The sequence below is a fragment of the Athene cunicularia genome (assembly GCF_003259725.1).
Source record: "Athene cunicularia isolate RWA chromosome 13 unlocalized genomic scaffold, athCun1 chr13_part1, whole genome shotgun sequence".
Taxonomy (NCBI): Eukaryota; Metazoa; Chordata; class Aves; order Strigiformes; family Strigidae; genus Athene; species Athene cunicularia.
In genome coordinates, this window is record NW_020799117.1 from 4,255,207 (window position 1) to 4,270,421 (window position 15,215).

At 40.3% G+C, this 15,215-nt stretch overlaps 1 protein-coding gene and 1 long non-coding RNA gene across 5 annotated transcripts in view; one reads left to right on the forward strand and one right to left on the reverse strand.

The window, feature by feature from the left end:
- TRPC7 (transient receptor potential cation channel subfamily C member 7) overlaps positions 1 to 1,275 on the reverse strand; it is an 81,666-nt gene extending 80,391 nt beyond the window's left edge. For 3 of the 4 annotated variants that reach the window (XM_026858285.1, XM_026858284.1, XM_026858286.1), the window contains exon 1: positions 1,113 to 1,275. In XM_026858285.1, coding sequence (XP_026714086.1) covers positions 1,113 to 1,183 — 71 coding nt within the window. In that variant the 5' untranslated portion in view covers positions 1,184 to 1,275. Of the gene's footprint in view, positions 1 to 760; positions 1,008 to 1,112 lie in introns of those variants that run through there. The other variant, XM_026858287.1, reaches the window with a different exon arrangement.
- On the forward strand, positions 2 to 9,535 carry LOC113485242. The gene is made up of 4 exons (XR_003399385.1): positions 2 to 37; positions 549 to 625; positions 6,439 to 6,575; positions 8,977 to 9,535. It is a non-coding gene; the product is annotated as an uncharacterized LOC113485242 (long non-coding RNA).
- The last annotated feature ends 5,680 nt before the right edge of the window (positions 9,536 to 15,215 follow it).

Genomic DNA, 15,215 nt, shown 5'->3' on the forward strand with positions numbered 1-15,215 from the left:
CGCTTCCTGGAGGAAGAGCCGGCTGCGAGGTTGGCATGTGAGTTGCGTTGTCCTCCCCGTCTTCCCTCCCCCTCTTCCCACGCCGTTGTTCCTCCTGTAGGTGTGGATTTGAGGGGTTTTGTGTGGTTTTTTGGTTTGGGTTTTTTGGGGTTTTTTTTTCGGCGCGCCCCCTTCTCGGCCGGAGCTGGGCGAGTCCCCCTGCCCCCTCCCAAGGGCTGCCCCAGAGCAGGCGTGGCGAGAGAGCCTTCCCGGAGAGGGCAGGGCTGCCTGCAGGCTGCCCAGCGGGGCGGGGGGCTCCGTCGGGGGCTCTCCCCCTCACACGCCTCATCCGGCTGTGCCGCCCCTCCGCTGGGAGTGGTCAGTGCCGCTTCTCTCCGTTAGCCGTCCCCAGGTTGAGATCGTTTTCTGTCTTCCCTGGGAGATTTTGTCTCGTAGGGAGTGGCCGACGTGGGATGTGTATGTATGTGTGGCGGGGTAGAGCGGGGGGGAAAGAAAGCAACACGCAAAATAATGGGTCGATGCAATCAATCCCCTCTCTTGCTTGGCAGAGGAGAGCCGCCAGGACAGCAACTTCAGACTACAACCCGGGAGCGCCGGGGCACCCTTCTGCGCTCTTTCCCGAGCGGTGAGAGCAGGTGTTCTTCCCGGGACCCCCCAGGATACAGCCACACAGCTCCAACCATACAGGGGTCTCCAAGCCCATGACCTTCCCTGTCCTTCCCTATCCATGCAACTCCCCTGCCCACTCGCTCCTCCTTACCTGGACGCGGGGATCCCCACCTCATCACGCACCCCGTTACAATTACAAAGAACACCAGCCCGCCTCACCTGGCGTGTCTCCGGGAGTTTAAGCCTGGAGGAAACCCTCTGCTTGGAGAGATGGCGGTGGGAGGCAGCGCAGGGCTCTTGGAGCAGCACGCGCGAGAGGATGGCAGGATGCTGATTTGCCCCCAAGTTCTCCCTCTCCCACCCCCTCACAGCACTGGGTGAAGTGAGGGCACTGATTAAGAGATTTTTCACCAAATTTCAGTCTCAAATCTGTATAATCAACTCGGTTTAAGACGTTAATTGAATGGAAACACCCGAGGGAAATGCTGGGCACAGGCACTGACCGTTTTAACAGGGACCCCTTGAGAGCTTGGTGAGGCTTCTGTAGCAGCAGTGTAAGAGCATCCCAGACCATGCCTTTCAGAAACCCTTATGACAGCTGGTGCGGAGCTTCCATCCCACATCCCCAGGCAGCTGTTACCTTCACCAGCCTGAGCTGTAGTCACAGTGGTGAGGAGGGTGAGTCTTTTCCTACTAAGAGGTTTTATGGCTCAAATAAGGGGGAGAGTGTATTAACCTCTGACTGTTGTGGGAGGCACCTGTACCTGCAGGATTCACCTCACTCTGTTTTGACACTCCCTTCCCGTTCCGGTATCTCCTGCCCTCTGACTGTTTTGTTCTTGCCTTCATCTATGGCTTCCTGGAGTTCAATAAGAAAATCAGGAGGGTTCAGATGAGTAAAACTTATGAGAAGGGTGTGGATGTTACCAGGCTTGGGGGAGAAGAACATTCTGCGGGAAAGACATCCTATGAAATAAAAAGAAAAAAAGAGGTTCCACAGCTATATACTCACACTGTTGGAATAAACTTGAAATGATGTATTGCTGCACAGACACAAAGCTCTGCTTGGGAGTAAGAGCAATCCCTGTCTTTTGCTTTTAGACAACTTTTTCTCTCAACCAAAAAAATATCTCTTCAAGTATCTTGGTATTTGTCTAGCCCTTCTCCCTTCAGAGTTTTCTTTTCTGCTATTCAATACTTAGCTGTCATCATAACAAACTAATTAAGAATCAAATATGTTTACAGGTTCATGCACTAAAAATATTTATTTACATTTCCTTTCTAAGGCTTGGGAATACTTGCAAAAGCTAGTTTTTTTCTTTTTTTATTATTATTTTTTTATTGGATAGATAGGAATTGAAGATTAGAGAAGACCAGATTTTTTTTTTCATTTATTTTATTCATAGACAGTATTGTCAGCTTATCTGAAAAAATGTTCATTTCAGGGTTGAATATGTGATTGTTTTGACTAAATGCAGGTAATCTTTCTCCCATATATATCCTGGGGAAAAAAAAAAAACAAACAAACCAGACAAAACCCCCCCAAAAAAAACCCCAAAACCAACCCACAATCCAAACAAAAACCCCCCAAACCCCCTATTATGGAATCAATGTACTGCATTACTGCTCCATGTGTCTGTACTGCTGCAGGTTATATCTCCTGATCCTTCTTAGTTCTAACTCCATTGGAAAAAATTCACCACTTACATTTTCATGGACATTTTTTTTTTTTTTTCTAAAAACAGATTCTCATGCCCCAGCAAAGTTTAACACTCAGAGTTATCAGGAGGACCTTTTTAATAAGCTTAATAATCAACAGCTTACCCACTCCATAAATCTGCAGCTGATAAAATACTGACAGCACTCCCAACTGCAATTAATTATGTCAGATTAACACATGTGAAGCAAAAAAAGTGGGAGGGAAGAAAGTGACTGAGAAAGTCTGTAGTCTGTTATTATCAATGCACATTAAAAATATTCAAACTACGGTTGTAGATTTCTGGTAAGGCACATCTCAGAATCAATGGAAACCCATAGCTACAGAACCAAGAAATCTTACATCTGGATCTCTTAAAAGGCATTTATTACAAGGTTCTGAACTTCTACAAGTTGCCTTTCATCTTGATTAGCTTTGCATTTTGCTATTGCAACAGTTTCACATGAAAAGAGTGTGCTGAGAAATCTATTTCTAATATTGCACAAAACTCCTCTGACTGAAGTCTTATCGACTAAAGAATTACAGAAAACTTGGTTGATTTTTTTTTTTTTTTCCTGCACATCACCAACTATTTGCATTGTTGTGCACTGTACCAGAAATATCTTTACCCCACTGGAGGCAAGAACAACTCTTGTATGTAAGAATCAAGTATATGTTTGTAATAAATATAAAAATATATATATTTGCTTCATCTCACCCTTTTCTTTAAAACTAAACAAACCACATAAGAAATGTTGCATCCTACCAAAACCAAGCAAGCGCATATTTCACTGCAGGAACAAAAATATGGAAACAATTAGGCAATGTTAGTAGTCATGGAATTGTATAGTTATGGCATGACGCTGAGCGAATTAAATATGGAGACTTCCAATTCCTCTCAAGGTTTGTAGTTTTGAAAGCTTTTGAGTTCTTATTGAGCTCAGTATTCTTTATCCTCAAATATTATTGTATTCCCAGACATACTGCAGAAAGAAAATTGCATGAGAAAGCTGAATGAATGTAAAGTTCTACTTTTGTTTGCACAGGTCTGATGTTTCAGTTGTCCATAGGACACCAAAAAAGACTAAAGAAAGATTTTTTTTTTTTTTTTGTGAAAAGCTTAAATGAAGTGAAGCAAGACGACTCAGAAATCATGACATTAAACTTCTGATTCATTTTCAGAGTAGTTAATTCTCCAGTTACTCAGCAGAGTCCTCTCTGTTGTCTCTTAATTATTTCCACTGTTCAAACCAATTAACTGCTGTCACAACCAGAACAAACCAGAACACAAGTGGAAATTCAGCAATGATTTGTCAGAAAAGTTTTTGCTTCAATTGATAAACAATTTTTCTTATTACAAAACCATCTTGTCCAGAGGCTACTGTTTCATTTAGTCACTGATAACCTCGACTTGATCCTTCCTTCAGACACACACGTCTGTCAAGCACCAACTTTTCAAACTCACTGTCTCAGCTAAAATATAAACAATAAAGCAAAAGCATTAACAGTCCATGCAGGCTTGGTAGGGTTCCATCTTTTTTTCCCCCTTTTGCACTGCTCCCTGCTCCTGTTGCCCAGACCTGAAATGACAACCCAAGGATCGGGGAAAAGCAGCAGAGTTCTGCCGTGCTTTTGGCAAAGTGCCAACGCAAGAAAGATGGGGAAGGAGGAAGGGCTGAAACCAACGAGTGCTTATAACTTCTGAAAGATGTGGGCAACTAAAAGCATAAGATCGTTTCCTACCAAGCCCACGTAGAACCAACCATACCAACATCCTACTATTTATAGCTAGATATTCACACATAGGCCTAGCCTTAAAAATTCAAGAAGATAATGCAACACATATAGCATATATTTCTGATTATTTCTGGAACGGTACCCACCTGAACCAGCTTTGACCCAGAGAGGAAAGGCAAAAAATATTGCTTTACATCTTTATATTACTTTTACCACCTCATGATTTTTCCATTCTCTGGAGCTATTGGTTGTGATGACTGGCAGCTTACAAGGGTATCTATGAATAGTAACCCTGTTGGGTGTACAATCTCAGCTAACATCCTTCCATGTGAAGAAAAAAAAAAAAAAAGTACATGCCAAAGTGTCCTCACATTAGAAAAGATAAGAGGCAGAATACATTTTGATTACTCACTTTCTGTCTAGCTGTGAACCATTATCTTTAAGATGCTTTTATTCACTTCAGTGACACTTTTTCCTAACTACTTTCTTTACTGACCTAACTACTTCAGGGTAACTTTACTAAGACTAGCAGCTATCTACCCCCAACAACGATAAATTTTAACATAAGTTAGTGATATCCCTCAGTTAAGAGAAGCAGCAGGGGAACCAAAGTGATGGGTTAATTAAAGAAACTACCAGCAATGGGATTGGTTTGACAAGTGCCTACTTCTTTTAACCCATTTTATTTCAAGAACAATTTATATGATAATCAGATCTGGTGCAATTTTTTCCCATTAAAAAGAAATGATCCTTACATGTCAAAAAAAGAAGAAGTATTCTGTTAATAAATCTGACAGTTAACATTTGAATCAGCAGAAACTCTGGAATACAAATAAATGTGTTTAATTTCTCATAGAACCTTATTCCCATTATAAATATGGGAAAAAAAATATTTACAAGTTAAAAGCTAGGGAAATTTAAACTGGAAAGATAGAAATTCTAATTCTTTCTTTTAATAAATATAATCTGTGCCCTTCCTTGTATTACAGACTCATTTCCTTCTAAAAGTTATGACTAGGTTTTGTCAAGGTCATTCATATCATAGACAGTGATACTTCTATACATCTCTCGGTAGGTATGGCTGCAGAAAGCGTTGCACTCATAGTTTCTGATGTTCATTTTAACAGCAGTGACTGTCCTTCATTCTCCGTGTGACACATTGCCAGCGGTATATTCTTTGCTGCTCATAGAAGTGCATGTGCACATATTTGAGGGTTTGCTGCGGTTTCCCACCAAACAGTACAATCCTGAACCTTTGCAAGCCTCAGACATTATTAAAAAAAAAAAAAAAAAAAAAAAAAAAAAAAAAAATTTCTCCGTATTTGCTTAGATTGTCATTCAACACAACAACTGAATAGATGCTTAACTTTCAGCACCTGCTCAAACCCGCCCTCATTCCCTGTGCCACTCCGAGCTCAGGTCCAAAGTCACACGGACACGCTCGTGGGACTACCGCAGATACGAGGAACAGAGATGTCCTCGGTGTTGGCACCAGCTCTTTACACTCTGAATTCCTGGTGATTCTGCGGTTCGGGATCACATCAGGCTCTGGAAACAACACTGTACACCTTTTCCTTATTTTCTCTTCACACAGTAGCAGCTGGAGAGATGGTCCTGCAGTGTCGTTAAAGATTTCTGAACAGAAGTCTGTGAAAGGCCGCATGCTTACAAACGCCCTTACCCTTTACAGTAGCCTTTCTGTTCTCAACCAGCTTCGTTGCTTCTTCCTAAACTTTACCAAAGCTTTCTAGAGCCTTTCTAATTTTCTTTATTATTTTTGTAGATGTTTGAGAATATTTGCTCATCTTTTCTGCATCTAAACCATTGCTTCCTTTCCCCTGAGAGTACAGGTTAGGGATGAGTTGCCAGATGGCCGCTCTTACACTTAGGCATATATTAATTTAGCCTTGAGCTCTTCCCATTTCCCTTCTGAATCCCTTCCCTCTGTTGTCTTTTCTAATCAAATTTTATGCAACACTTCCTGCATGCTTCCCAAATACATTTGGTTACAAACCCCATGGCCATTTTTCCCCATGATACCTTCTCTTTCTAGAACCCACTCTAATTGCATTTAAAAGTCAGAACATATGTCTCGCTCTCACAGAGATGTCCATTCCTACTGATGTGTCCTGAATTACTTATGTCTCAATTAAACATTACTCCCTCCAGAAGTATCATTTAACAGAGCAAATCTGGTGTTATTCCTGAGGAAGAAAGATACAGAAACTGAGGGGCAATAGGATAATATCTATCTCAAATATAAAAAATGAATATTTATTTTGTGTCCAGGTACAGTTAATTATGTGTTTCATTAGTTTGTTTCCCTCTCAGATGTTCTTCTTTTTTTTTTTTTTTTAAATAGCATTCTGTTCATTTTTTTGTTCCTCTGTTCACAGTGTTGTAAATTGGCATGATTTCAAGGAAAAAGGATTTTATTCTAATTGCATAGGCAAGAACTTTTACATCTGTTACTGCCAAATCTTCCTCTACTCTGTGAAATGAAGAACTACCTATGGGAAAAGACCTTCGCAAAGTACAAAACTGCATACAACTGTGTGATTACTATAGAGAGAATTCACAGCAATCATGCGATTTTTCTTTCCCCGTATTTTTATTTTACAAGCATTCCTGTGGAGAAGATCATTGATAAGGCTCTTCCCTAAAACATTGTACATACAGAAAAACCATGTAAGACTTACTGCTATTTCATTTCCATGAGAATCAATGCACACAATAAACAGCTGAAATAAAAGGCCTGAAATGTACTCTGCTTTTTGTTGTCTGGAGTAAAAAATCTCTATAGAGTGAACATTCGAGAGGAGGAAAAAGACATAAAATAAAACTAGATATTCCATGTAAGAATCAGAACATAATGGGAAATTCTCTTTTCAGAAATTTTTTTCTTGCAAAACAAACATAGAGAATTACAAATTCATAACTGATTTTTTTACATGCTTTTAAGTATAGGTCAAAAGAGACATTTTTGCTTCTATGATAGTGAGATACTTTATACCTACTTTCACTATATGATTCCGGAGTGTAATCTGTAAATATGACATCATTTTAAATTGGAAAAATGCAAACACATCAATGCTATCATATGTTTTTAAAACAAATGCTTGAACACTTTTTAAAGAAATTGCCACTCCATGAAAAATGTTTTGTCAACACTAAGTTTTCAGTTCCGGTTTGAATTTTGAGCACAAAAATGTTCTTTGACTTTTCGGCCCCCAGAAATAGCCACTGTTCCTAGCCCTTTCAAATACTTTTGATGCCTCTGAGGGGGTGAACACAAACTCTACCAGGGACAGTCCAAGCCCTCAGTTGTGCAACTGCTTATCCTGTAGGTATTGAAACGATCAGAGGTTAAACAGGCATGATATCAAAGCCATTTTTCTCCTCACTCACTTTTCATCAGGGATAATTTGGAGTATCTTGGTGCTGTAGAGTAAGTAGCCCTAAACTCCCATGGGGACAATCACCAAGGGCAAAGAGCAAGAGGACACAAGTCCTCCTTATGGCCAGTGTGGTTTTGATGAGCGGCTTGTGCAGCAGTAAGGTCCCAAGAGCCCAGAGACACCTACACTTGACAATTTCTCCCTGTCACAGGGGAAATTAGACAGCACTTTGGGATAGGTTTTCAATTTCTTCAAGCATTAGAAGAAGCCAAGATACAGAACCAAGATTAACTGTGTTGGTCTAGAAAAAGATTTTTTTCCACCTAAGCCTTTGTGCTTGTGCAGAAACTGTACACAAAGTAGGACAGGCGATCTGCTTCATTCAATCCTACCATAATTCAGAAGAGCCTTAGGTAATACCCCAATCTGCAAAATGACTTAGCCCTTGAAATCAGGGGTTCCATTAATTTTTCACTTCAGTACTTACAAACACAGAGGGTTCAGTGACAGCTATGGCGGTACGTTTTAGCACAAATGCTATGAACTTTGTAGTTAGAAGGATGCTTTAGGACAGACAGACTGCTATGTCCTGGGCCTGAAAGACAACATCTGAAAAATTTTTCTGAATCTGACTTGGTTTTGGCCTTTCTTCCTCTCTGCAGCATTATTGTAAACAGTGTTATCACCAGACCAAGCCTGTCTAAAGCACATCCGCTTATGGATGCTGATGTGATGCCAGTGCTCTCAGAGTTATCAGCTAAAGCGAGCTCGCTGAAGGTGAACTTTCTGGCAGTACTTAGAAAATTTTTAATCTTAAAAAAAAAAAAAAAAATCAGAAATAGCCATTTTAAGATATTTCAGAAACAAGAAAGTTGTTAAAAACTTCTCCAGGACTGTCAGTAACCAGTCAAGAGCAGTTACTCTTGGAACCATCACAGTGTGATCAGCAGTATGTGAGAGCAAGGCTGCACAGTGGCATTTTTTGGCTTTAAGACAGTGACAATGATGATGGAAGATCAATCTCTTCATAGGAAAGAAACCCCTCCTGCAATAACTAACAATTTCATACCAAAGACTAAAGTCTCCCTCAACAGCCTCTAGAATCAACAGAAGGAGGTAAAGAGATTCAGATCTCGGGTAAGCAGATCCACCACTGAAAGCTGATGACAGAAAGATTTAAGTGCACCAAATTTAGCCTGGAGTAATCCCATGCATTTTCTGAAGTGTTTAACATAATGTGTCTACTCGTTGATTGAACAAAAGAAAAAAATTAGCAAAGATGCCAGCTCACTTCACAAAACCACTAATAAATTCCCTGTCCACAGCATGTTGAATGAAGTCAACAGGCTCCAGGCACTGTATTTATTTAATTCGTTCCTTCTGTCTTTGATCTTCCATCCCAAACGCTTTAATCTCTAATAATTTTTCTTTCCTTAAAATAAAATCCACAAAAGAAAGGCTATTGCATCTAACATCGTATTGTGTCCAGCATACAGCTTAGATTTGTGGATCCCTAGTCTTATTCTGCATTTTCAGCGCAGAAGAAACAATGAAGAAAGAAAATGTGAAAGAACACAGCCCTTCTGATGAGACTCTGCCAAAGTCCTTCCACATTGGCTTTGTCAAGTTCACACATGAATGGTGTGAGGAGACAAGAAAAACATCACCAGCCTGCAGCACCTTCATCAGCGTCCCCCAGCAGTTAGAGTTTCTCACTGGCCTCCTTCTCAGCTTTTGTAGCTCAAAGCAAACAGACAAACAAAAAAATCTTGTGTGTGTGTGTGTGATTTTAACATAGATTTTGCTAAAAATAAGCTATTGTTGTGCTATGAAATGTGACTGGTGTACTAGAATCTCAAAAAAAAACCTGAGCTCTCAGTATTTTAAAGTGTTCCCCGATTTGATACTTGTATAAAATGAACACGATAGCAGTAAACTTACATGCTGAAGTGGAACCTGCCTGTGGTTGAACCCAGGAAAGCTGGGAAATCTCCTGCTCTTGGTTAATACAAAAGGGAAATTTGGGGGAGGGCTCCAAGTCCTGCAGGTATCCTCACTACAAAGAGGACAGTTTGCTTTGTCCCCCACACTACCAGCTTGCTAAAAAAAAAAAAAAAAAAAAAAAAAAAAAAGAATTTGTAGTCCATTTGTGCTAAAAAAGGGATTTGTAGTCTATATGTGGTATTGAGGGCAGAATGTGTCACAGATCCCAGGACAAATTGAGTGAATCAAATATATTCCAAAACTTGAGAAAATTCAGATTAATCTGTGTTATTATCGCAGGGAACGGTGTTTCCTTCTGAAAACCTCCATCCGTGAGTGTATCGAGGGGGTGGTGAGAGGGAGGCTGAGGATTCTCAGTGTTTTGTGGAAAACTGAATTCAAACCATCTGAAATATTTTGGTAAAATGTGGCAGTGCGAGGAAAGAATCCGGTGTGTGGAAATGCATTTGGAATGACTGAAAGGCTGAGGATTTGTTTCATGCAACGGTTATCCTTTAAGGGGTAAACGTTCAGGCGTCTTCTTTTGTCAATGGTCAGAAACTGTGTGCAGAAAACAGACCATTGCTAGGCCTGCTGAAATACTTCATTAAAGAATATTCATGTTGTGACAGCTAGACTGTGAACGTCATATGTGCCCAGCAAAGTCCTTACTTTCAGTGATTAAAAAATCAGCCTGAGAGACACTTGACATCGATAGATATCTTTCTGGGTGTATTTCCTAATTCAGCAAAGTTTATTTTTCTTCCAAGGACAAGTTTATTTGTCTGGGGTAACCTCGTACCTGTCTGAAAAACATCCAAACAACGAAGGTATTACATAAACATCAATCTGTAGATTAATTTAAATAGTTATCAGTATCAGGTACATGATACCTGGCTTCCAATGTTAAATTCTTTTATATGCTGTAAGTGAAATACGAGATTATAAATTCACATCAGCTCTCTCTTTGAAGGCTTGCAGTGAATAACTTGCCTTTCTTGAGCACCTATTTCTAGTTTGGCTACTGGCTTTGCTTCCTCGGTCTTGTATAAGAGAAACTCAAGCAAGGAACAGAGTTCTTCATCCTTTACATCACCTTTTGTACTGCACACTAATACTTAAATTTCATAAGATCTCTCTTATCACTCCCCATGCAGTCCTGGCTAAATGAAGTGAGCTCAGAGATAGGAGTTTTAAGCTCACAACGAGTTTTGATATTTGGATTAAGAAGTTGCAACCTTAATCAGAGCATCATTTCCCCTCTCCATTGCAAACCAGGACTGCGCCCAGCAATGCCATGCCCTGCGGTATGGATATTACCCTCTCTACCTCTCTCTCCTCATTCATGGTTTCATCATGGATTCAGCGCAGGCAATGCGCAGAATGAACTTGAAGAACATCCCAGTCTGGCACAGGATACTGTCAGAGATGGGAAGCATCAGATTCAGCACAGGGAGTTCTTTAACTCTACCATAACATAACAGTTCAGAAACTATGTCGCACACCTCTACGCAGGAATATTAGGTGTCAAGTTTTACAATTCTAAAAACTCATGATCAGCTACACGTTGGTATTATCACTGAGGCTCTTGCTTGGTACCCAAGCAAATCAAAGACAAAACAGCTTCCTAGCATCTATTTAGCAACCTGGGGATTACGGGGTTAAATACTGTGCAAATTTCTTCAACATCAGCTCAACAGGGGACCAATGTAATCCAAGCAATATTGCTAGGCCAGGGCATTCACTGCAGTAAATCAGTGTGCATGCCAATTGACTTCAGATAAGTTTCTATTCCATTGCATTAAACTACCCCCGATGTACTCTGTTTTCTTCATGTGCCTAGAGGACATATTTCTTGCTGTTTACTATTCTGGAAAATGAGCTTTTTGAATGACCCCCTCAGAGCATTTGAAATGCACTTTATTTTAAAGACAGCCGCATTTTAGCATCCTTGAAACTTCATGCTTTGTTTCATGATAAAAACAAAATGTCAACGCTGTCACCTTCAAGAGTGTAGGAAAATAGGTCTTTCATTCTCCCATGTCAAGTACAGTTGTAATTCACTTAAAGTTATACTTGGCATGCTCTTATTTTGCAAGGAAGGATGCAAGAAAATCAGATTTATGAACAATAGAGACAGACCATTCATGCTATATTATCACAAGAAAATTCTAAAAGCATTACATACCTTTCAAACAATGCTGAAAGACTTGGAAATCTCCCTGGCCTTTCACGTTCTGGATTTCATGTCTTATCTTTTGTGAACCTAACTGATATGAGAAATATTTCATGCTTATACTCTGATTTTTAATCTATGTAATAATCAAGTGTGACATTTAAGAATTTTGCATGAGGTGACTGAGCTTTGAGTAACTTTGTCTCCATTGTTGATAAGTAAAAAAAAAATATGCAAATATTTTGGCAAAAGAAGGACTGACTATCACATTAAAATATTTTTTCAAACATCATTGCTAAAGTGTATTTCATGCCAAGTATAAGGCAATATAAAATATTACACACTGAGCCCAGAACAGTAATTCCTCCCAGAACACATCTGTGCTTACTCAGTATCTCTGCTACATGTCGCCTTCCCTGACCTTTGGAAAGGATGGTACCATCTAAAGGACATAGACAGGAGAACATTTTCTTCTTTTTTAACTAGATATTTATTTGGGGAAAAAAAAAAAATGTGACCATTGAAACAGTGGTGAAAAGCAGGTTCTCTGTGTCCCTACTTATTTTCCTTTCTTACGCTGTTCGGCTTGGACTCCAAGATCAGATGTCCTATTTATTCTTCAAACAGTGCCAGAACCACACAAGTAGGTTAGCAGACGGATGCATGTGTGGTAAGAGCAGAATATATGAGAGCAGATTGCTTTTACTCAGACACAGGTCAGGGAGATGACCGTCTGCCAATGTATGCATTGTTTTTCCAGGGCAAACTTTTGAAATGGCAGTTCTTAAAATTTGTCGTTGCTTTTAGCCAGTTTGGTTCATGCTCCTCTAACCTACTGTGTTTTCGTAATATATGAGCCTTCTCTTTAGACTGCAGGTTTTAATTTCTCCCCCAAATTACAGCAACGAGCCCAATGAGTGAAATTTATAGTGACGCTCGTACTCCATACTCACAGCGCTCTACCCAAGCCTGCCGCCGTATGCTAGTCTGGGAGCATCCTTATGCGGTGCATTCCTTACAAAAACCTTCAGATCACACTTTAAGCAGGTTTGGGGCCTTTCCTTTGTACTTACAAACAAATGCTCTCCTGATCAGCCCATTCCTCTTCCTTGGGGACAACAGCCATGGTAAGAATCCCCCTTTCCTCCCCAGCCTGACCCCGCTGCTGACCACCTTACTTCACAGTCCGTGCTCATAAATGTGGAGTGGCCACTTACCTGGTAGAGTTTGTACTGTTTGCCTCCCTCCTCTATTTACTGTTCAAGACAAGCAAGCAAGACAAGCGATGAATGATGAGGCTTAATTAAGCTGCAACTCCATTAATTGAGATCCTCCAGGAATTACCCAGCAATCATTCACCTGCAGCAGGTTATCCTTCCTTCTGTCTTTTCTACCCTGTGAGAGGAGCTTCCATTGATCCCTCACAGCTCAGCCTGACCTTTGCTTTCCCACCACTTCTTTCTGCATGAGAAGCTTGCTGCCAGAACAAGTCTCTGCCTCCTTTCCATGCCTTCTAGGGGCGGGATTCATCTTACCTAACTGTAGGGTTTTACAGAGCAGAGGATGTAATGACAATCTTAGCTGGACATAGAGTCTCTCTTTGCTGTCAACAGGGGAGATGTGTTTTGCTTAGATGGCTCAAATCTGTTCTCAGCACACCTATAATCTTCCTGACAAGAAATTAATGTAGACAATGATTTCAGATATAGTTATAGACATTTGAGTCTGAAAGGACAAATCCCACTTCTAGAAACTCAAGCTACTACTTATAAATTATCTAGACCCCTGATAGATGATTCTCAGCCTGAGCACTTGCCACAAGATGATGGTCTTGCATGCAGCCATCCAGCAAAATGTTCCTGAATTTGGAGAGTTAAGAATTGTCTAATATCAGAAACAAATTTATTCACCGCAGGTAGACAGGCCTCTCATCTTCCGTAACTTCAGAACCCAATATTTAGGAGGTTTAGATCATTTCCAAACTTCTTTCAAAAAAAGCACAAGATAATTCAATCTACCCATCCTATTGTCTCCTCACCCCAAATCAAGCCTGACGGCTCCTTTTTGCCTTGGCTTCTGTTCCAAAACTTTAGATCCGTTTAGAAGCCTTTCCCTGAAATATAATAATCATAACCTCACCCTAACTCTTTCTGTGTCCTGAGACTGAACTTTAAACCCCAAACTGCTTTCAATCCTTCTTGTTAAAGCCAACAGTCAATCACCCATCACTTTTAAGTTCCTCTTTCAAGCTGAGCCAGAAAAATGGCTGTCTCAGTTCTAGAAAAGTGAGACCCAACTAAGCCTGTGAGCAGGAAAACCTAACTCTAACCTCAGGAAACCTAACCACAGGAAACCTAATTCTAACTCTCCCTTTATCCCCACCAGTGGCAAATCAGTATTTTGCAAAGCAACTGCCTGGATAGATCTCTGCTGTGCAAAAGTATTTACTGAAAAAAATTACCAAAATCTAATTAGCGTGGATTCAGCACTTGAGGTTAGCAATGGACTGTGGGTTTGCTTTGCTTAATGAATAACACAGGGTTGCTGATGTTTTATCTATTGTTATTGTTTTATGGTGGTGACTGGAATGAAGATCATTAAATGGAAATCCTCTTTCCAGTGATCATTTCAGCAAACAGGCAGGTCAGATTCTCCTGATCTTTACAAGGCTTGTTTGTGCTTTCTCTGAAATAAATAGAAGCTTTGTGACAAAGTCCCTGAGAATCAGTAAAGTTTCAAACGAAGCCAGATTAATTTTTTTTGTATCATCCCATAAACACAAAACAGCTGAGCATTATGTGGATGACACAGATTAAACCTGATGGTATAACACAGCTTTCACTTCAGCACACCCTGGCAGCACGGCCAGTGTGCAAACAGGAGCCAGTGTTTTCTGGAGGAAACAAAATGGACCTGTTTGCCTTGCTCTTGGAGTCATCCTCACGGACCTGGACTGAGTCATCACTTGGAAAACAATGTCAACCATGGCAGCGACAGCACTGTAAAAAGGCTGATTTTGTCAGGGGTGTAATTCGGATGAGGAAACTGGGACTCATCCCAGTCTTTAGGAGAGGTTTTACGGTATTAAGACAAAGTCTGTGGTCAAGACTCTCAACTACAGCACTAAGGTATATAATTTTTCTCTGATTAGTTTTATTTGTTTGTACATGTGCGTCTTAAAGCAGTAGAAAAAGAATATTCCATACATTTTTGCTGTATGCATTCAGCCCATTTTGAAAACCAGATAAAAAAACCTTATCTCCTCAAAACACAGACAGTCCTGTCAATAAGAGAGGATTCATGAAAGCCATTTGTCTTGTACTGTTCGTCTGAGAAACTTGGAAGGGCAAGAAGATGCATCTTAAAGAGATTTATCAAGGTGATAATGGGAGAGGAGAGAAATCTTTCTTTTTCAAAGTTCTGATGGAAAGCTAACATTATTTCCTCCCCCAGTTCAGAATTTTAAGAGAATTCTCAAGGGGTAACGTGTAGGTTTGTCCATCTATTGCAGTACATACCACTATTTAGCAGTATCTGTGGCTCAGCGACACCAAGATAGGACCAAAGTTCTAAAATAAACCTAAACCCAGCAGATGGAAAGACCAATGTGTTTGCA